The 22854-nt window shown below is 43.3% G+C and overlaps 1 protein-coding gene across 23 annotated transcripts in view; it reads right to left on the bottom strand.

Annotated features, from left to right (window-relative positions):
- dlg1l (discs, large (Drosophila) homolog 1, like) overlaps nt 1-22854 on the bottom strand; it is a 204596-nt gene that overhangs the window by 80255 nt on the left and 101487 nt on the right. For 8 of the 23 annotated variants that reach the window (XM_017720022.2, XM_017720024.2, XM_017720028.2 and 5 more), the window contains 3 exons: nt 22325-22489; nt 15773-15880; nt 802-855 (listed from right to left, as the gene is read on the bottom strand). In XM_017720022.2, coding sequence (XP_017575511.1) covers nt 802-855; nt 15773-15880; nt 22325-22489 — 327 coding nt within the window. Of the gene's footprint in view, nt 1-801; nt 856-1059; nt 1171-1385; nt 1485-7472; nt 7882-13220; nt 13866-15772; nt 15881-22324; nt 22490-22854 lie in introns of those variants that run through there. The other 15 variants (XM_017720025.2, XM_017720027.2, XM_037547724.1 and 12 more) reach the window with 7 other exon arrangements.

Genomic DNA, 22854 nt, shown 5'->3' with positions numbered 1-22854 from the left:
TTGTATCAAAAATAGACACCAATCGTTTTCACAAGACCTCGCCTCAACTCTTCGAATGAAACGGGCACAGTTGTAGGCAAAAGTTTGAACACAACCATAAACGATGTTTTGCCGATTTCCTAGGTGAAAATAAGTTAATATAAGTTTTTCAGGGAGCAAGTTTTCTTGCATATTTTAGTGCACAATTTCTATTTCTTTGCTTGTAAAAAATAAATGATAAAATTAAATGTGCCATTACTTTTGCACAGGTCATCTTTTATCTTATATGCATCATATACGCTCTATTCCCCATAGAAACAATCATTGTGCATCTGTAGATGATGTATATTTATTTTATATTACTCTGGGGGCACCCAAAGTTTTGCATACGACTATATGTAAATGACCTCTGTACTAATTGGCTGCTCTGTATTCAAAAAGCAGTCCAGGTGACGCACTCCTTATAACACTGAGTGGGTGGAGCTAAATTACCGAATAGGCCGATGTATTTAAATGTTTTTGTGACATCACAAAAACAATAATGTTTCACAGTTTCTATGTGTGAAGAGTGTGTTTTGAAAGTTTAACAGTGTTAACATGCTACATAAAACTTCAAAAAACGAAGAAGAGTACAGCTATCCTTTTAAACGAACGACAACAGCTACAGTGCATTCATAAACTGTACCACAACTGGACACACACAGATGGAGCGCCACAATAACAACTGGAACCATAGATCTGAATGCATTTGTGGTACAACTGCACCCACATTTTGTACTCGGACAAACAGCGCACTGCATATAAACATTAAGAGATACTTACGTATGGGGCTGAATCCAAACTTTCCGTATTCACCACAACGGGGGGTGGATTTGCCTGCAAAAGACAATAATCCAATTAGGCACCTTTTTTTTTTTTGCATGCAATCAAATTCTTCTTTGTTTCTAGTGGATGCCACTAACTATCAACACTCTACGACAGCTTTAAAGCTACATTAACTCACTCTCCTCATGACGCTACACATACCAGCACTGGCACTCACACGACATTAAGGCAGTGTGCCCAGCAATACATACGTACATCGCATTTTATGCTGCAGAAAATACAGTGCTGGAGCATGAATGCTACTACTTCTCAAAATAGCCTAAATTAAATCCACTTCCTCTTGCTCTATCTCTTTTTCTCTCTCCTCTGCCGGGGGCTGTCCTCTGGCTGCCTGGCACACAGACGCTGCTTTAGAGGAGGGGAGGCGTGTGGCACTCCAGCCCATTCTCTCTCGGGCCGGTAATCTCTACAGCCCCATCAAAAGAGCAGTGCAATGACAGGGATCAACAGAAAATGACCAACAGAAAAGAAGGAGGGAGGGGATGGAGAGGAGAAGGAAAAAAAAAAAAAACACAAAAAACCTGTGACGTCGGTGGAGGGATGACTGCGGCCTCCGCAGGGACGGGCGAGATTGGGATCACGGGGATTATGGGAGCGGAGGATGGGGCAGCATCTGTCTGCTAAACAATAGCATGGGGGGGAAGAGGTCAGGTCACATACATATACAGCAGCAATACATAGGGGGGAAAAGCATGGAGGGGGATGGGAGAGAGTCAGAACGTATGCATGTGAGGTAAATCGCAATGCATGTGCAGCTGTGCACAGCTGCAAAGTGCCATATGGATACATCCTAAAGCACATTGTGCAGAGGAGTCTAAACAGGTCACATACAGCACTGTGTGAAACTCATAGGCCGCCCTTCATTTATTAACCTTGCAGCCAATTTTTCAGCAACAAGAACAAAGCAGAACATTTATATTTAACAGAAAATCACACTCAAGCCTTAACAACTAAATATAATAATATTTTAAGTGCTTATTAAAAATTGACTCAGAAATGCAGCATTTTCTGTTTCTACCATACAAGTAATCCTAAACACATTCAGTGGTGTTGAGGTCTGCACTCTTGGGTGGTCAGTCTGTTCTGCTTCTTCGATGTGTCCGTCTCCTTTTCTCAGTGAGGTTCTTCTTGATCCGCTACACATCCTTTCAGACCCGTAGCACTGAGTGGTCTCCTCACAGTGGAAGGATGGACAGAAACACCTGTGGATGTTTTCAGATCTGAAGCAGCTGGATTTTCTCCTCTCTCTCAGAGATGGAAGCTTTAAGTTTTGGTGTCTATCAGGTCTTCCAGGTGGTCGTTTAGATCCCCATTTCGTTTTGAAAACTCTCGACTTTCTCCTTCCTTTTGCAAGTGGATTATCTTCCATCTAATCTCCTCAGAAATATCTCCTGAAAAATTAATAACTTGTACTTAATGGTTGTTTTGACTGGAAATTAAATAAATGAAGGGTGGTCTCTGACTTTTGCACAGTACTGTAAAGAGGGAAACACCTGTCAAACGTATTAAACAACTGACTGGTCATAATTACATGAGCTGGGCGACTCTTCATCAGTTGAGTGGAGGCAGATACAGATACATAAGAGGAAGCAGAAAATGTATCAGAATTATTCTGAAAAGTTTTCATTTTTGACTTCGGCTACGACGCCTTTAGAGGGAAGCGGTGAGTAACGTCTGCTCATCTGAGCTCAAGCTGGGTCATCAGATGGGAGCTGCTAAGTATCTAGAGCTAGGAACCTAACTAGCCAGTTTAGCCACTTTAGGCTTATGCTTTTAAAGGGTTGTTTTAAACGGTTAAACTCTTTCAGATGCTTTATTACGACTATACAGATTGGCATTTGTGTCCAATAGCTATAGTGTTAAGATGGGGTGTATCAAGTAATGCTATGTGAAATGTTTATATTCACTGGGCATTTTATCTAGTACACGTACTACATTGGTGCACTTAGTTGGTTTACATAATGTCTAGTCAGTAGTGGTCCTACGGTGGTCACTTTCAATTAATGGATGGGGTATGAGGGGCGCTGATGAAACTGCACAACTGATTAGCCAATCTGTGAAAGTGCAACTACAATTACATGTAAACAATTGAGTATGTTTGATCAAATGACATGTTTTTGTTGATTCTCTACATTTACATTTATGGCATTTGGCTCACGCTCTTATCCAGAGCGACTTACAATTAGATCATTTTACACAGGTAGGCCAAGGTGGTGTTAGGAGTCTTGCCCAAGGACCCTTCTAAATATTAGACCGTTAAAATATTAAACAAAAACAATATTCCAGCTTCAAACTGCACTTCTACACATACTGGTATGTAGTATCAAACTCAACTCCATCCTCAGGAACTGCCATCTCAAGCCAGTGTTTATTCTAGCACCTTACTCAACTGCCATATTACCCCATTTATCTGACTGTCACCTCATGGATCTCTTTCTCCGCCACTATACACCCTTTAATACACCCTTTAACTGCTGCTGCACTCAGGACTTTAACTTCAGACTCATACTTTGCACACTGTAAGGTTTACAGGTATGACTGTGTGTGTGTGTCTGAGTGAGTGATGATAGGAATGCATGTTTTATTTTATATTTATTTGATCTTATTCCCTACATGTGAATGTCAGTCTGATACTGTGATCTGTGAGCTCCTGTAACTAAAACCAAATTCCTTGTATGTGTAGCATACCTGGCCAATAAAGCTGGAATCTCATTCTAAATGAAAATAAGTGAACTCATCCTCTACAGAGAACACCCTTCTACACGCATACTGAATTAGCCAGATAACATATTGGGCTCTCGTTTTAGGCTACAACACCCTTTTAACACAACAATGTCACAAAGGAATTCGTTTAAGTGTTTTACAAAAATATTTAGCATAAATGTTTACGGACAATATAACTAAAGCAGTGTGAGAAAACCTGACAGCGGAGTTGAAAAGTGCCTAAAAATATAACGGTGTTGAATTATTATATGCTGTTGTTTTTCCTTTAACTCCACCGGCTGGTCACATCTGACTTCTTTGTAAAAGGAGGGTCAGAAATCTGTTGCAGAACCAAAAGGGCTGAGATCTGAACTCTGCGTTAGTGGACACTGTAGCTCTGTAAGGTGCGACAGTCCGGTCAGCAGTTTAATGCTGTACAGAAGAGAAAATACAGGCCTAAACACTTTCGGACGGAGGAGAAAGAGAGTCTGCTTACACAAACGGCAGACGTCCATAGTCTTACATGGCTTACATCCTCGGGGACGCCCCTAAGGGTTTCACGCTTTCAACCTCACCCCCTTTAGTCCATGTACAACTAAGCTTCAGTAGAAAAGACAAGTAGGTTCTTCACCTAAAGGTTCTACAGTGCCTGTGACAGTTAATGCTCACCTGCCTGATCTCAGTTATTTTACATGATCGCAATTATTTAAGCTTTTTTTGTCCAGTCATTATATTTCACATGGGTTAAAGGAAATAAATGCAAGTAAAAGAAGGCAATGAATAAGTTTCGGGGTGGTCATGGGCTGGAGGTCAGGGAACCAGCCTTGTGACCGGAAGGTCCCCTGAGCTGACAGGACATGACTTGAAGTGCCCCGTACTGCTTCAGAGGGCAGTCATGGTCTGGAGGATAGGGAGCCAGCCCTGTGATCAGAAGGTTGCCAGTTCGATCCACTGAGCCGACAGTATGTGACAGAAGTGTCCCTGAGCAAGGCACCTAACCCCCACCTGCTCCCTGGGTGCTGTGGATAGGGCTGCCCAGGGCTCTGGTTCAAGGCAAGTGTACTCACTGCCCCCTAGTATGTGTGTTCACTAGTGTGTATGTGGTGTTTCATTGCATGGATGTGTTAAATGCGCAGGTGAAATTTCACCGTTGCGGGACTAATAAGGGCCACTTAATCTATTCTAATTAAAATGTACTGATTGAAACAATTTATTAAAAAAATCTAAAATATTTAGAAGCAGCACTAGTAATGTTTTTTATTTGCTACACAGCTAATTTAATGTTTTAAGCATGTATTAATTCTAATGTGTTTAACATTATGCTGGCTGAGTGTTTTTGGCTTATATTTAGAAAATATACACATTTTAAAAAGATGGTTGCTTAAGGGTTCTTCAGTAAAGGCTAAACAGAACCATTTCATGCTTAAATAGTGAAAAGTTTCTTCAGATTGATGGAAAATGTGTAACAGGTACTGGACTGATACTTTGCTCATTTACTTGTACTTGAGCTAACAAAAATACACTGATACCAATATCTGATACTACCTGATACCATATGATATAAGTCTAGTGTACGCTGCTGCACTAATGAACAAAGGAGCCAAGCTGGCTGAGATTCGTCTTAAATCTAATAAGTCAAATGTTACTGATTCTGTGAAGATCGGACACAAAGTCTCCAGTGACAGAGAATGTTTAAACTCTGCCCTGGCAAATTTCCACCAGGAATTCACTGTGCAAATTTAGCCTGTTTTTAATCACAAACAACCACAACTACTTTCCCAAAAGTAGCAAAACAGAGTCGAAAAAGAGTCAACATCTGTTACTAAAGACTGGCCAACTTCAGCCTGTTTGACTGAACAGATTTGTGAGGTATAAACTTTAAATGAATTTTCAAGCTGTCTTTGTAAAATAGGCTGTAGACAGACCACACTGTCCCACTGCCTACATCACTACCTGGATTTAGTTTCAGTGCATGGTGTGACAAGTCAGCAGAGCTGCTGTAGCTCAGTTTCTCAGTGTGTTTGCTCAGTACTCGGTGTTTTGAATGAAACAGCTTTATTGATGATTGTCTATACACAGAGCTGTCTATAGGGGTGGTGTTTGGAAGGGCAAATCCATATAAATGGCAAAGGTTTCAGAATGGGATGTCCAACAAACTTACATAGTGGGATGGCCAGGTGTCCACATACTTTTGGCCATACAGTGTATATACAGTATGTGAAACCTATAACCATAAGATTAACATCTTTTACGGCAAGACTGAATTAAATATCAAAAGAGATTTGTGGATGTCGTCTTATTTATACTTGAAAAATGTTTTTAAAAGCAAATGTGTGTACGAGTGTATATGTCTTTATGTCTGCCCTGCGATAGACTGGTGTCCTGTCCAGGGTGCCTCATCCCGCTCCCGCCTGCAGTCGGCTGGTTACCCGCCCACTCCCGCACACAACACTGAAACTTTGTCCTGCACGGCAAGATACTGTGGCAGGTCCCACAGTTTCAGTGGCAATCTCGCAGAAGTGCAGACCTCTAGTAGAGAATTCTGTCCTGACCATGTAAGCTAAGAAAAAGTTCATGCTGAACCCTGGATGCTTATAGAAACTCTGTAGGAGATTTGCATATCTTTCATTGAAAACTTCACCTTTGAATTTCTTAACTTTATCTACATACTACTAAAAGGAGTGCCAGTGCATCAGATCACTGTCTTTACCACCTCTTTATCTCCAACACAAACGGCTTGCAGCTTTTCTCCTTCAGTTCCCTCAGCTGAACGTTCACTCAACTGTCTCAGGTCAAGACTCCTGCACATGCACAGCCGAGCCTTCATCTGTTTCGTAACACACTGTTTCACTTCACTCTCAAAATTATTAACATCTTTGTCCTCGCAAACATGCAGTGACACCGTCAATGAGCCCAACCAATGATGTTAGAGATATGCTCATTCACTTTACCATCATGCTAATTAATATGCACGCAAACAAACTGAAAACAGACAGACATTCTTTAAGGCACATTCAAATATATTTCATTTCATTGAACATTTAGATGTATCTGTGCTGCTGTTAAACCACAGGACACGTTCCAAGCTGAGACTAAAATCGGTCCTCATCAATTCCATCGATTCGAGCCCTACTTTACTACTCCACATTAGACCTATAATTGTAGAATTAATTGCTCTAAACGAATTCAACCCAAAAATAAAAACAAAGGAAAGAGAACAGATGACCATGTGGTACCAACAGCTTTATCGACCAAATATAAACATAGAAAATCTACTAATATATCATTAGCCACTGTTCCATGTTCCACTATAAGCAGATGAAAACAGAGAGCATGTGTGCTGGATTGAGTTCCCAATACACACATAGCCAACAACACTACAAACGCTGTTTGTTCTAATGAGCCACAGAATTGACAGTAACACAGATAAACTACCAACAGTGATCATTTGCACTGTTGAATAATGATTACGATATTTCTTCCAGTCCTCAAACAATGAAATTGATTTAGCATACGTGCTATTTTCCAGTTTTTGCAAATATATTGTCTTTTTCCAGCACAGAAAAAAACAAACATCCCCACGATTAAAAAGAAAAAAAAAAAAAAGACATGAGTCTTTGAAATCGTGCCGCTGCAATGATGGACTGCAGGGATTAAGAAAGGAATAGACCATTACATTCAACTCAACCAACTCAAGGGGATATCGCAGAGCATAATTCAACAACCAGTTATACAGATGAACAGCCAGCTATAAGAGCTTTAATATGTAAAATTCCAGCAACCACAAAATAGTAACTCGGCTTCTATCACCGAAATATCGGTAAGACCATCCAACACTGCAATCAGGTAAAACGCGAATGCAAAATCCTTCCAAATCCCCACCTCTGATTCATCCTTCAACGTACCTTATTAAACGAAAGCTCTGCTCTTAGCAGCTCAGCCCTGCTCAGAAACCGCTCTCCTGGGACAGAAACTTTGGCTGTGCTTTTGGTGGGACTCTTCTTCACGCTGTCCCGCAGGTTGAGGAACTTGGCCTTGGTCTTGCCAGCATTAGCGGGCAGGGTGCAGGAGCTGTAGCAGGCTGGCTGAGGCTGAGAAAGCTGTTGCCTGAGGGTTACTCTTGGATGTGGGATGTTTTTCCTTTCCAGAAGCCCGCTCTCGGTGCCATCGGACCTTCGGCAGGTGTAATCGGGGCTGGAGAAGTAGGTGGTCATCCTTAGAGCAAAGGCGTCAAAAACAAGCTCACCATTAGACGAAAAAGAAAAAGAAATGAGAGATGGGGACGCTGAAGGATTATTTTTCCGCTGCACAAAGAAGCTTGGAGAGAGTGTTCCCGGAGCACCTTGGCAACAAATTAGCAGGAGAATCCAATCGGGTTTCAGCTCATTCCACTGCTGTGTACGTGTGTGCAGCGTGGGCTGCGAGTTGCTGACACACATACAAACACGGATTCTACTGTCTAGCGTTCTGTCTCTCTCGTTTGTTCGCTCTCCCTCTCACCTCCTTGCGCTCTCATGCCAATTAGCGAGCTCCAATGGGCACAGCCAACAAGAGCAGAGGGGCTTTTTCCTGGCATGAATAATCAATGCTGAGCTCGAATTCACACACCAAAGCCAGCTTGCCTCAACCGCAGCCAACACTCTGAACTGAAAAGCAAAAGAACCGTTCTGCAGACGCCCCTTTCCAAACCCCGGTGCTTCTTAATCTTGCTCTTGGAGCACCCCTGCCTTGCCTATTTTGATATTTCCGTTGATCAAGCAAACCAGATCCAACCAATTAATTAACCAGGTCCTTCCTGAACTGAAGTGCTGAACTGGTGCTAAAAAATGCAGGGCATAGATACTCCAGGACAAGGACTGGAACCCACCTCCATTAACGCACACAGGGCCACGAGATAAAGCCGTTCATCTAGCATATGTCATTAAGCAGAAGAACAGACACGCTCAGTCCTCCACTCTAACCTAGAGGGAAGAATCTCTCTGATGCTGCACGTTTCTCTAACCAGAGCAACCTACTGAAAGAGATCAAAACTGGGCTTCCCTGAAGTGCATTTGAGTTGTTTATTAGCTACTTTACAGATTTCCAAATGCTTCAAATAACCTCCACAATGCATTAGCAACCATTCGATTACATATTAAACCACGATATGAGAAGCACATTCACACTATCATGACAGATGGCTTGCGACTGTGGATGCAAAGGGTCTCTACGTTGAGTAAATTATGAACGGAGGGATAAATAATACAGGCATGGCCGGGATTGCGTGGGGCTATTGGATTGGCACGTAAATGGATTTGGATTTGATGAGTGGAAGGAAAACGGGGCGAGTTGGGAGAGCTCCACCATTCCAAACCTGATGTAATTAGAAAAATCTATTTGTGCTTGAATGGACTGCAGAACTGTTCAATTCATTATCAACAGCTCCCATGTGAGGACAAGAAATGTTTAACAGCACTTAAATCTGATCTTGAGCATTTATGCACATTTCACACTGAAATGCAGCAGTGGTTAACAAGAGAGGGCATAAATCTAAATTTGCTAGGATTTACTTGGGATTAAGATCAGCCTGAGAGCAAGGTGGTTGGCTTCAGAGAACAATGTAGTTACAGTGCCATCTACTGGCAATACATGGACTCTGGCATGAATGGGAATATTATGTTTTATGAATCAATGTGGTAGAGAACTGTTGATCATTCATATCAATTTGAAACTAAGCTGAGAAATCACTTTCTACCTTCCACTATACTGCATTCCTCATTGTGAGAGGTTAGATTACACTACATTAGATCTTTATTATGTAGGCAGAACATTAGAAACATGATTTCATGTAATCTTTTCAGATGTGAATATTTTAAAATATAGACTTAAGAACGAACTTGCTGACCTTGACCTGACCCAGAGCTGATTTTTCACTCTGTTTGAGTAACTGAAACAGCCACGCCTCTAAACAATTGGCCAAATGCATTACATTACTACATATTAGCTCAATTACGCTCACAGGTCTAATGTAAATTAAGGAGATGACCCGTCACATGTGCTTCAGTGGTACCACAGCAGCTGGTGGAACTGTAAGATAAAAGTATCACTTGCTTTAAAATGAAGCTGTACAACAAAATCTAATTATATAATGTACTAATATATTAATCAAATTTGTTACCACCCTCTTGGTCTCCATCTCCAAGAGTAAGCCCAAGATTTAATTTAGCTCAGAACACGTCCTCCTTTCAGGTACATACTTGCCAGTTACAAACCAAAACACTTATTTCCAGCACTGCAAAATATATTTAACATGACACAATCAATTTCATGAGTTTATATGCCTTTTCCCAAAAAGTTATCAAAAACTCTGCATTCTTAAGTCAAGCTGTGTGCAAAAGTGCAAAATACTGAAAGAACACAAGAACAATTATAGGCTTATGGGCACCAGCTCAGTTGTGAAATTGTTGTGAAATATACTGCCCAACAAAGCAAAACACAACCGCCAGTAACAAGATCAGAAATCAGGACACTTGCTTAACAAACATCTGAATGGAACAAAAATGTTTCTCCTTTTCCTGGTTGGACTTCCACACGGTAACTCACAGAAGCAGTGCCCAGCTGACCTTACCTGGTTGGCTCTTGCAGCAACACAGTTGGTGAAGGCATTGAGGCGAGTGAGAACGGCCAGGACGCGGCGCCAGCGGGATGGACTGGTTTCGGCAGGCTCTTCAGAGGAGCTGCGCATAGACCAGTGGCGAAGCCTGGGTCCCACAGAACCACCGTGGGTTGAGCTGGTGCTGCCGCCTCGACTCCCCCTGGAGTACAAGGTGTTCCCACCAAAGATGTAGTTCATCACCAATGGACACACTCCACGCGCGAGCGTGGCACAGACAAGAGCGGAAACACAAATCTTGCCCAAGGCTGAGGGAGAGCAAGCGCCTTTCCGAACGATTTCCTTAATTACGAGAGTGGCTTCCTGTGTTGGGCTGTATCTGGTGGTTTCATCTCTGTAGTGTCCTCATGACTCTGGGGCTCTTCAGACACTCCCTCACGCCCACCAAGACACCAAACTGCACTCAAGTGAACAGGGAGAGTCGAATCCAAGTAAACTGCAAAGAAGACAAATCTGAGCAAGGCTATCCGCTCTCTCAGCCGCTGACAATGTTCCATTAATAGCTGGTGACGGCAAGCTCAGAGATAGAAATCAAACTCTGGACACGTCAAAAAGCTCGCACTCAATCTTTTTCCGTTGCTATAGTAATACTCTTGTTTGCCCCCAGTATCATCAATCAAATGGCAAATTTGAAAGCTGGAAATTGAATTACAGCAGGCAGCTCAATTCCACATTGTTGAGTTCAACAAAAGTTCTTTGTCGGTCATCAGGAAATAATCAAAATGAAACTGATCCAAATGAGCTCAACCCTTCCATCATGGGCTCTGCTACCATAGTTCTTTGGAAACAACCATCCAGGTTAAGTGGAGAGACCAATCACAAAGTTCAACAAGTAAAGCAATAAAGATTGTTCCGAGTCGTTTTAAGCGCTCCGTCGTGTTTGGAAGAATTTTTCACTGTACCGTTCAGTGTGCAAAGTGCGTTGTATCTTCTCCATTGCCGCTCCAAGAGGACCCTTCCAGTTAGAAGCTTCCGGAGATGTGCCACAGGTGCTGGATGAGTTGGGTAATTTTGTCACCAGGCTCCGCTTGCTCTCCTGCGGGAGCTAAAGCCATGGCAACCACTCACACATCTAAGAGAGCCAGCAGGATTTCCCATTCAGGTTCCGCTCTCCTGGCCTGCACCAGACTGTACAGTAAACAAGCCCCTCAGTTTCATCTGCTGACATGTTCATTAGTGTGCAGAGTGGCAGAAAAACATTATCACTCATGCATCAACACACTGGCTTAGGTACATCAGTATCTAGGGTGACTAGAGAAGATTTATCATCACAATGCAGTGTTTGTATTTACGGGACAGCTATAGGTTTTCTAGGGAATATCTTGTAAACTGAAGGCATGAAACACTTCTACATCAAACGGTGCAAGTTGCTTATCTTCATTTTCACCTTAACTATCGATTCAGAGGTGACAATCGTCTGACAACGGTCAGGCATCAATAGTCGTCTGACGAAAGATATGGCAGGACATCAATAATACATTCCCAATTACCCCTGAACACACTGCGTGCATGTCTAATGAGTATAAAACTCATTAAGAGCCTTTTCTTAGAGCCAAGTTGCCCTGCCTTTCACCTTGCAAACTGACAATTAGATCACCACACTGCATCACTGAATGGCACAGGGGCATCAAACAAGACAGGTACCAGCAGACTGAAAGAATGTGAAAACCAGCTTGTTGAACTGATAACAGAAGCACCAGTTTGGTTATAAAATAACTGGCTGCATTATTCCTACAAAGGCTGCTCATTGGCAGAGATGTCTGGAATATCCTTTTCAAATCCTCTGCAGATGAAGAAAGAATTGGTCCAGCCAAGGCCAGGGTGAGGCCCTTCGACTGCTGGTCATCAGCTGAATGGATGCTGTCAGGACCCACAGATGTTGTCTGTACAACACTTCGGAAGAATCAGCTCAATGATAAAAGCCAGTTTCCTTGTACTGCCTACCGTAAAGGAAGGGAGGAGCCATTACTGATTACCTCCTCACATTCCCTGCAGTGTGGTCCATCACTTAGCTACCCCTTATAAAAAGGCACATTTAATTCATCTACACATTAACAGTTACAACACTCAGCTCTCTCAGGCAGTAGGAATTTTCCTACTCAAATGCAAGTCAGGAAAGACAGTCTCAGGAGGGCCTAATTAGCTGTATTGGGGGAGTTATTCATGGATCAAAACAACAGAAAACAAAATGCACTTTACAAAGTAGGAATGAGATGCATTCTACACTGGAGTGCAGAGTGATGGACAGGGTGAGTATTCTCAGAACTCTTGCAAGCACATTGCACGCATCACATCATTTTCATAGTATCTTTTTAAGCCTGGATCCTTTGTGGGTGCAATCTGAAAGGAATCGAAGAAGTAGCAAAGATCGACAGTATTTTACATAGCTAACACAGCATTTATGGAGCAAATAATCGGTGTGTGTGTGTGTGTGTGTGTGTGCGCGTATGCAGCTGGCTGTGTAAGAGACTGCAAGCACTGCTGCATGACATGAGCACGCAGGTTGCCAGGCAGCAGGGGGAAGAGGTATGTGCCTCCACATTTTCCCATTAGAGTGCACAGATAGGCTGGACATCACAGACAAACTGCCGCAATAAAACGGCATCGTTCATTTCCGACAGTACGGCGTATCCCCGTAATCTTAAAAGGCAGTCAAGCCTTTTTTACGGGCAATGACGTACCGCCTCAAAATGACGCACCTCTGCTCCATCAATGCACGACCAGCTACCAGTCTTGCTGGCAATCACGTGCTTCGTCTCACTCTGCTGTTTTGCATAAAAACAAGTGTTCTTATCAATAAATCAAGGCAGCACAGTGAGTGAGCAGATACCGGACGCAACAGATAAACCCGAAGGACTCAGCAATCTTAATGACTCCAAACGTGTGGCCATGGAACATGAAGCCCAAAGAGGCTGTCAATGTTACAGAGATGCCATCACATACTTTCTGGTCATGCGTGCCCAGTCGTTCGTCTGCCCCCACTGCAGCGTTCCAGACTTACCAACAAGTGCAGATGAAGCCTTTTGGTCCTCCTCAGCGTGCCCATGATGCGCCGGCCCATCTTTTTGGCATACCAAACTGAGTTGAGCATGGTGGGCCAGGGGTCGAGTGAGAGTGTCTGTATGTGTGTGTGCTCAGCAACCCGACCTACGCAGGCATTTCTCTCGGCACAATGCGCGAGCCGGCGACAAAAACATGCCTCACAGGTTATATGAACCTGTGACGAGCAGCGCGGAGAGAGACAGAGAGAAAAGAGGAAGAGAGAGACAGAGAGAAAAGAGGAAGAGAGAGACAGAGAGCAAGAGAGAGAGGCAGTGGCAGTCTGACGCACACTGCTGCAGGGAGGGAGAGAGAGCGAGCAAGGGAGCAAGAAAGTGAGGCAGAGAAAAGTGAGAGAGACAGAGACAGACAGACAGAGGGAGGGAGAGAGAGGGAGGGAGAGGGAAAGATTTTCACAATCTCCACAACCCTGACACGCTGCTTTCTTCACCTCCTCCCTCCCTCCCTGTGCCGTGAAGGGCTGAGAGCTTGGGGCAGAGCAGGTGCCTCCGTCCGCCTCTTCCAGCTCCAAAATGAGTCAGCAGGACGCCGAGAGGCTTCGGCTGGAACTCGCTCACTCACTCTGTCTCACTCTCTCTCTCTCTCTCTCTCTCTCTCTCTCTCTCCTGACACAGCCAATTCGGTCCACTACAGTGCTGTTTCTCTCTCTCTCTCTCTCTCTCTCTCTCTCTCTACCCAAACCAAAAAAACAGACGCAGCATCCACGAGTTGCCCTGTAGAACGACTCTTCCTCTTCTTTACCACCTGTCTTCCCTTTTTTTCTTTGTCAAATCCCGACCACAGACGTCCATCAAGTCGCTTGTGGAATTACTGATCTTGCGCAACAGCGACTTAGCACCTCATCCTCTCTGCGTTCGACACACCGCCCCTCTTGATGCGTTCTCTAATGTGGGGGTCTATCTGTTCAACTTAGTGGCCACAAAGGAGACGAAACAGGACTGACGTCATTGACGGGAAACTGGCAGAGGGGGGGGGTCAAGGCTGATCATTCCAGACCACAGGAACACTTAGCAATTCTAAGAAAAGCAGTAAGGAATTGTAGGGGCTTTTCTACTGGACACCTTCATCCTCATCACAGCTTGTAAACTAACAGAGGATACCTATTCTCCTGATTTTAATCACCATTGCTATTGATTTCCAATTACCTGGCCATCATTAGAACCTATGGACTATATTTTGCATTCGTAGCAGAAATTCATGCTCCCTTCACATAAGAAAAGCAAGGCACACTCATAGGTGACCAGCAGTCACGATCCAGCATGTTTATGTCCAAACACTCAAACATTCATCCATGCACTGGAGAAGCAACTGTGCTTCTGTGCATGTCAACATGCATTAATAGTCAAGGCCATCAGAAAACGAAGCAACGAAGAGCCAGACAGGACTTTTACACGACTTTTGCACCAAGTACAGACAGCCAACTTCCAAACATCTCATGCCCATCTAAAGATACACATATACACAAACACGCCAATGAAAACAACAAATAAGTTCAAAGTAGGGGAGCTGTGGTTTCATGCATGCTGGGAACTGCACCATCTAGCCTCCATCTACACCAATGTTCTTGGGTCCACATCTACAGGACATCACTTAGCGACATGACTGCATGACCAGACCACCAGACACCACAGACATGATGAGACAACTAGGGATGTGCGGATATACGGATATCCCTTAAGTAATTAGATTCATTTGTTTGATTGGGCATCCATATAACATCAGGCACAAAATTAGCAATGCACCAATATGGGAATTCTGGGACAGTGGAGATATGCAATAACTTCCATTCAAGGATTGGCTGATTTCAATACAAAAACATTTATAAACTGTAGAAATCTGGACTACATCTACCTGGATCTACTGGTCTGATACCATATCGGCCAAATCTTAACATCTGTTAAATGACGAATGTCATTTATACGAATGTCATTGATATACATATGAAACCAATATCATTGTGGATTCCATAGAATAAATCATGTATTCTCAAGTGTCGCATGTAACAGTGCTGCAAAGAACGTTGAGATATGAGCAGCTGGTACTGCGCCTTACATTAAGGGAAATCGTGACTCTCACGCTGTGCTCAGATGGAGTGCACGCTGTCAAAACCTACGGCAAGAAGCTGATCCCACTTTGCCGACTGATCGGAACCCAAGTCAAACTACAAGGCCTATGTGTAAAACACAAAGATAAACGACTAAATCAACCGAACCTCAAAGGTCCTTCCTTGTTTGGGATATTCGAGTGCTGATATATTTGAATTGCAAAAAATGAATAACACCCATCCCAAATTCACCTATGGCAAAGTGCTTTATGTGCTTGTCTGCCCTGAGTGCAGTGTCACTCAATGACATGACTGCATGACCGGATGACTGACCACCACTGACAGCCACATGACAAGACACAAGACTGCACTTAACTCCTACACATAAAGATGGTCGCTGCCAGTTCCCATGTTGGAGGGAGAAATCAGGGAGGGTTTGAGGCTGTTACCTGGACAGTCATGGGGCTTTGAGGGTACAGGGAGGCGGGGGTGGGGGGAGGGCTGTCCTCGCTCCCCACCGTGGGTGGCCCATCGAAGATGCATTCCAGCGACTCAACCTACAGGGAGGGGGCAACTCAGCTTATTTTAACACACACTGCACTGGTAGGACTTAAAAAGAGCTTATAGCCTAACTTAGACAGACAGAAAGAGATCATTAGAGAAGCAGACACAGAAACAGAGTGGGAGTGAAAGAGAAGGATGCTTCGGCTGTGTGTTGTCGGAATGAAAACATAGAAATATATACTCGAAACTTGAGCTCTGAAGCTGTAGCAGATATAAACTATAAGCAATATTACTAAAGATAACTGGCTCAAACATATCGCACATTGAGGGCCGGCTTCTCAGACACAGATCAAGTCTAGACAGCATAGGATTTTCAATGGTGAAACAACACTAATACTGGATTTCAGTCTAAGACTAGGTTAAAAAATTTCAAAGAAACAGTTCTTCATGAATGAAGAAACATCGAAATGCAAAATCATATAGATTCTACACCTGAATGTAATCAAAAGTATGGCCAAAGAATTTTTAGGGTCAAAATGTCCATGAATTTGGCAACAAAATGTCTTTCATTAACAAAGGTCTAAACCACAGAATATAAAGATTGTAATTTAACTTTGCAGCCATATGAGCCCAGACTAAACCTAGGCCTAGACTAAACAGGATCCTTAAATGATTAAACCATTGGAAGTGCAATTTATTCAAAGACAGGTCTGAGAAACTGTCCCTCGATGCCTCCAAATGAAGAAACTCAGCTTTAGTTTAGCAGGAAACTATTAAATACCCTGTTGATGAAATACCTTACTGTCATTTGCACAGTACTCCTAATAATTATGTATCTTAATTCAAGCAAGCAAAGCCAAAGCAATGCACAAAAACAAACTACCAATGTGTGCTTGTTCCAGCAAAAGCACATCAGCAACAGAAGCTCTGCGCAACTGCTGTGACGTGAATGATCCACAAGGTGGAGCTGAAACTCCACACGGTGATGAACGTATGGCATGGAGACACGGCCCTGATCTCCCAACACAGCAAGCACTTTTCCTCAAGAAGTTTCTCTCTGCCCACACTATTTGTCTTGTGACAAACAATGATGGCGGGTGATTAATCACTGCGAGTGATAACAGCTTGTTTATGGTGCACGGCGATGTGAATATACTCTACAAGTCACAATAGCACCTGAGGCATTTAATCAAACTGAGAAACGAGATTCAGTTAGGAGGGAAGAAGGTGCCATTCGTCGCCCCAAACGTTCTTGCTCGACAAACTGAACACTAAACACTTCCGCTGCTACGGCAGTTCTACTAAACCTCCAGCAGAGGTAGGTGGCTGATGGCAGGCTGTAGCCGAGGGCGATTTGGTGAAAATGGGCCTCTGACGGAGAGGGTGAGTGGGCTCTGAGTAGGGTTGCAATGATTAGTCAACAAGGTCTATTAGTCACTGACGATGTCGTTCATGGGAAAACATTGATGCGTCAATGTATAATTCGCTCTACTATGCTCTATACAGGGTGTATGCAGAGACTTTCAATGCAATTTAGAACTAAATCATGATTCGTCAAAATAACTCACACCAATATTGTTGTCCATTTTGAATATGCTAGCTCAAAAGTGATGTCAGTTTAGTGCATAGTGTTGTATTGCACAAGCAACCTTGCATTATTTATGTTGTGATGTGGAATAAAATGTCAAAGGCAAAGTCCCTTCAGACTTAAGACAATTTAAGAACTTACGAACTTCAACCTGTCAAACTTAACACTTTACAAGTCTATATTGTTCATTGTCATTAAAAATCCTTGCATCTCGGAAATCGAACTTTATCAGAGAAGCAAAAAAACCTCTTACATCTTTTAATGTAACTTAAAAGAAGCTTCTGGACCAATTTCTTCTCCAATTTAGTTGGGATCTGTTCAGCTAGATCTTGCCGCTGGGGTGAAGGCTTGCCCAGCTTCCTTCCTCTAAGACCCATGAAGCTTCATCGGATCTTTTCACACATTTTTACTCATCAGTCATTCAGAAAGTCGACTAGCCAAGAAAACGTGAACGTTCGGGACGTCTGTGAAAAGTGTTTTGTTAGTAACTCTTTAGTAACAGGCGCTGAGGAGGTGCGAGATGTTAACTGCAGAGGTTTCAGTACGTTGCAGTCACAAACACTCCGTTCACAGAAGTCCAGACTGTCTGATGTAAAATGCACGTTAAAATCACCACATTGGTGAAACCACAGGCAGCAAAAAAAAACGAGATATCTTCGTGAGTTGGCCGACCGGTTCTCCAGTTCGTTTTCGTTGCATTTGTCAGACTTAACGTTCTATGTTTGGTTGTTGTGCACGTCAAGCTGCCCTTTCCTGGTCTCAAAACCAAGCTCGGTTTGGTTTACAAGCCTATTATTCACTGCAGTTTTACACAGCTTGCAACAATAAAAGTACTTCGGGCTTTGTGTTTAGCAGAAACTTCGCCCAGTTCTGTCCTCTTGCATCTTCACTGTAATTTTTACCACCGCTGTATTTCAAGCGCTGTCCTCAACTAGCGGGCCGCTACCCACAATGATTAATAGTGAATTTATTAGTTGGCTAGTCTATGCAACCCTACCACACAGTCATACTGAGTGCGTTTACATCCACTTAATAGTCTGATCATACAGGGATTTCTGCAGTTATCTGATTATTCAATTGGTCATATGAACAGCACACTATGATTTCTTAGATCAGAGTAAGGTCTAGACAGTCCGTTAAGAAACCACATAAAAAGAGCTGGATTTAATCTTAGTAATCAGATTTCTCAGTGCATGGATACTCTTACTCTGATTTCTTTCTTTTCTCAGTGTGTTCATGTGCAAAACAGATGGCAGTACCGGAAATAAGCAAATGTAGGATTTAAATATTGTTTTCTAGATGAAGGCTGTACATATTTTCAGGTAGGGGGCGATGTTTACCAAATAAAATAAATAAATAATGCTAAAAAAGCAGCATGAAGTTTGAGTTTTACGTTACGGGTTTATAGAAATCTGACCACTGCCCGATATCTGTTTACTCAAGTGCATGTAAAATCGTTGATGGGATTACTGACCAAGTCTGATTCTCTGCAGTTATCAGATTATTAAGTGCATGTAAACACACTCACTGACAGACTGCAATCCACTACAGGAAGCATAGCTGGTGATGTAGCTTGTGTTGTTGTTTCATAATGGAAAGAGATGCAGCACAGATGGAACTTTAAACGACGATGGAGCTGTGATGGGATAAACCCAAAGGAAACTGCAGAAGGTTTTAACGGTTCCGTACGGTCAAACTGGATAATAGTCGATTGTAGACGTAATCACTAATTGCAGCCCTAGATCTGAGGCGAGGTGAGGCCTTTGGTGGATGATCTCATGGTGAGAGTGTGATGGATGGGAGGCAAAGAGATGAGGGAGAAGAGAGAGTGGTGGGAACAGAAGGATGAGTTCATTGGTGAGGAGGGAGTCGAGGGACCGGCAAGTCATGAGAGGCCCAGGCGTAAATCGGTGGCCATGGTGCGTGTATAACGCTGTTAGTCCAGGACTGAGGAAGTGCAGAGGGGTCATCAATCTAAGAGCAGAGGGGAGCAGTGGAGCACGACAGCTCGTAAATGTTCCAGCCACACAGTCACACATCCACACACATCTTCTCTGGACACAGAGGCAATCGCTCTGCCTTTCAGTTAGCAGACTGAAGCGAGACTGTAGTTCACCTTGAGTTAAACGGCTCAGCGATTTCACCCAGACATTCAAATAAGCCGTTAATATTGGGGGGATTTACTAGCTCTAGGTCACTTTCACTACTGCGATGGAGGCCACTACAAATGATATGACTAAACCTGTCGGGATCACGAAATTTTAGATGACCGTTAACTGCCATACGCAGTGGCCTGCCAAAAGTATTTGGACACTGGATCACAATTTATTTAGATGGTCCCCTACAGACGATCTACAGATACTTAGATCATTGACAGTATTTCTGGTGATCATACCCAACATTGTGATTAGGGTTAGGTTTAAGAATAGGTGTAGGTCTTGCCTTGAGGTTAGGGTTAGGATTAGGTTTAATGTTGCGGATAGATTTGATAGAATCTTACACACTCAACTTCAAGTTCAGTTACATTTAATAGATATTTGGCTAAATGTTACTTACATTCAGTGCGATCAGATATCTACAAAGATGCTCAGTTGGTTGGTCAATGGGGGCCATTCAAATAAAGTGTTACCAGACACTTTAACCATTGTGAAACCACGGAAAACACTGAGTATAGACGTTCTGTCTGTACTGAGGCTTCTGTATAGAAGAGAAGGAAACGCCAAAGTCTGGGTGTTTTTCTTACACTTGTGTTGGTGAGCTTGTGTTTACTGACATGATCATGAGCTCAAAAGTGCACAAACACATTTTAGATGGAAACCTGCAGAAGGAACTGCTCTGAAGATTTGATCCGAAACTCAGCAGGCAGCTTTTAATGACATTTAAAATAAATGTCGCTTGGTTTAACATTTAGTTTCCGAGGAAAATGGCACAAAAGATCCAGTACTTTTTGGGCCACTGTAAATAAACTGGATTAACAGCTGAATTGTCTGTGTACATCTGTTAAAGTATATGCCTGAAGTGACCGAACTAACCGACTGGTTATCTTACTTCTTTGCTGTATGATTAGTAGCTCCCAACTGCCGACAGCTTGAGCTCTAATAAACAAACATTATCACTGACCTCTAATGGTCTTATAGCACCAGGCAGCAAAAATTCAAGTTATGAGTCTCAGTGTATTTTAATGTGTGTCAATAAAAGTGCTCTCCTTCATCTTTATTTCCTGCTTTCTCGTCTCTTGCGATGTAAAAATATGATGATGAAAACTAAGAACAGTGGAAAGAAACTGACCAGCGTCAGGACTGTACAATGCCACATTATCGCATAGATCTACAGTGTGACGGACCTTGATGTGTACATCTCCATTCAAATATTGGGAAAATATCAGTGTTCATAGAAGCTGTGGTGATTTATTCACAGTCAGTTACTCAATAGCTATTTTAACTGTGCGATGTATGCTGTATCGGACACTTTCCCACTGCCCGAGTGTAATCACTGCCCCTTCATTCGCCCCCTGCTCAGTGTAGTCATGCGACACATGTTAAGTTCTGGTGTAGTTGTATCGTATCAGGTCATTTGAACACTAGAGAACGAAACTAGGGCCAAAGGACCATTACAAAATACCCAAAAAGCTCTTTATTTTGGCTGTAATGTTATATGTTAGGCAAGCTAGGCTTTATGGTTTTATTATTTGCCTGCTGAAAGGCATCTCTGCATTCAGAGCCTCAGGGGCCCTTCAATCTTAAGGCTGATGTGGGTTTGTGCACGCTCAACGATGCAGAAAAAACTTGGAATGCTCACAGCGCCCTCTTGTGGGCAATCTGAATTATGAACATTACAATGCAATTTTTTCATGTACATTTTGGTGTTTAAAAATTATGAATATGTGGGAAAATCTTCACAACCTTTGCAGCACCAACAGTTTTCTATTATAGCCCTTGAATGAATAGCTATAATCAGTTCAAATGACTGAACAGGTCCGTGTAATATAACGATTTTCCTACACAGCCTAAATGTAGTCAAACCAACAAAACAGTCCAAAGTTTGCCTGGAGCTACAAGCCTAATTTGGCCAACAAGTAACGGGAGCGTCTATCGTACCAATTAGAATTGTGCAAAACCATCACATGCTAGCCTTTAAACTGTGCAGAGCTGTTTAATCTCCGACAGACTTGCTGACGTGCTTTTTGACATATCTGTAAAAATGGAAAAAAAGACAGTCAAAATGTAGGAATCAAGATGGCGGTTAATATTTTTAGCCATCAGTGTACGTTTGTCCAGTGCTCAAATCACTAAACTGGGCCCAGCCTACCGTGCATAACTTTACAGAAGCGGTCCAAGTTCAGCGATGCCAAGTATCTAATAAGGACATGCAATCTCTGCAGCCTCTTATGTCCTAAGTGGAATGATTTGGATCAGAGTGCATTCGGGGATGCAATGGATCTGAAATCAGCCCGTGGGCTCTGCGAGTGTGTTATTAGCCGCTGCACGCTATTAATAAAAATCATGCTGCGCCCATGAGCGGAGAAACGTGCCCTATATTTTGAGCTGAGTTGGGAATCGAGAAACCCCGGCAGCAAAATCGTCTGCCCCGCCGAATAATTCTCCGCTCAGACTACGCAGTACATTTTCGTCAGGGTTATTCAGTTCATCTGACTATAGTGTATGCGTGAGGAGTGGGTGGGGGGTGACAATCAGAAACTGGTACTGGGCCTGTTCACTCCTCTTCTTTACACTGATGTGCAGCAAGGGAGCTGCTAAAACATTCTGTACGTGCGCGTGTTCAATGAAACTGGATGGCATGGCAACATCTGGATAATGAGGCGAACGAATAACATGTAATGCTGGAACAGGCAAACAGCTAAAACAGCTAAAAGCAGTTCAGAAAAAGCCCAGAGCACACTAGGCCGCACCTTCATCGGGGAGATGTGGGCGTGGGCCACGTAGCCGTGGACGTTCTCGATCTGGGAGATGTTCTTCTCAGCCACCTGGACCAGCTCCGGGCCAGGGGCCTCGTCTGTGAGCTGAGGGGAGCTTTGCTCCTGCGGCGATGTGTCCTCGTCATGGTGCCGGTACTTCTGCAGAAGGAGCACAAAAAAGGAAATATTGGTGAATAAATGCTTAAGGGAACATTGCTGGGATGGGTGGGTGGGGTGGATGGGAGGGGTGGGGTGGGGTGGGGTGGATGGGTGGGGTGGGGTGGATGGGAGGGGTGGGGTGGGATGGATGGGTGGAATGGATGGGTGGAGTGGGTGGGGTGGGATGGATGGGATGGGTGGAGTGGGTGGGGTGGGATGGATGGATTTGGGTGGAGTGGGTGAGGTGGGATGGGATGGGCGGGGTGGGATGGATAGGATGGATGGGATGGAGGGGTGGATGGATAGATGAACGGGTGGAGGGAACGATAGATACATAAAATAGAGATAGATAAAAGATTACAGAT

Source organism: Pygocentrus nattereri, chromosome 19, assembly GCF_015220715.1.
Source record: "Pygocentrus nattereri isolate fPygNat1 chromosome 19, fPygNat1.pri, whole genome shotgun sequence".
Classification (NCBI taxonomy): Eukaryota; Metazoa; Chordata; class Actinopteri; order Characiformes; family Serrasalmidae; genus Pygocentrus; species Pygocentrus nattereri.
This window is presented reverse-complemented; position numbering and strand designations above follow the sequence as displayed.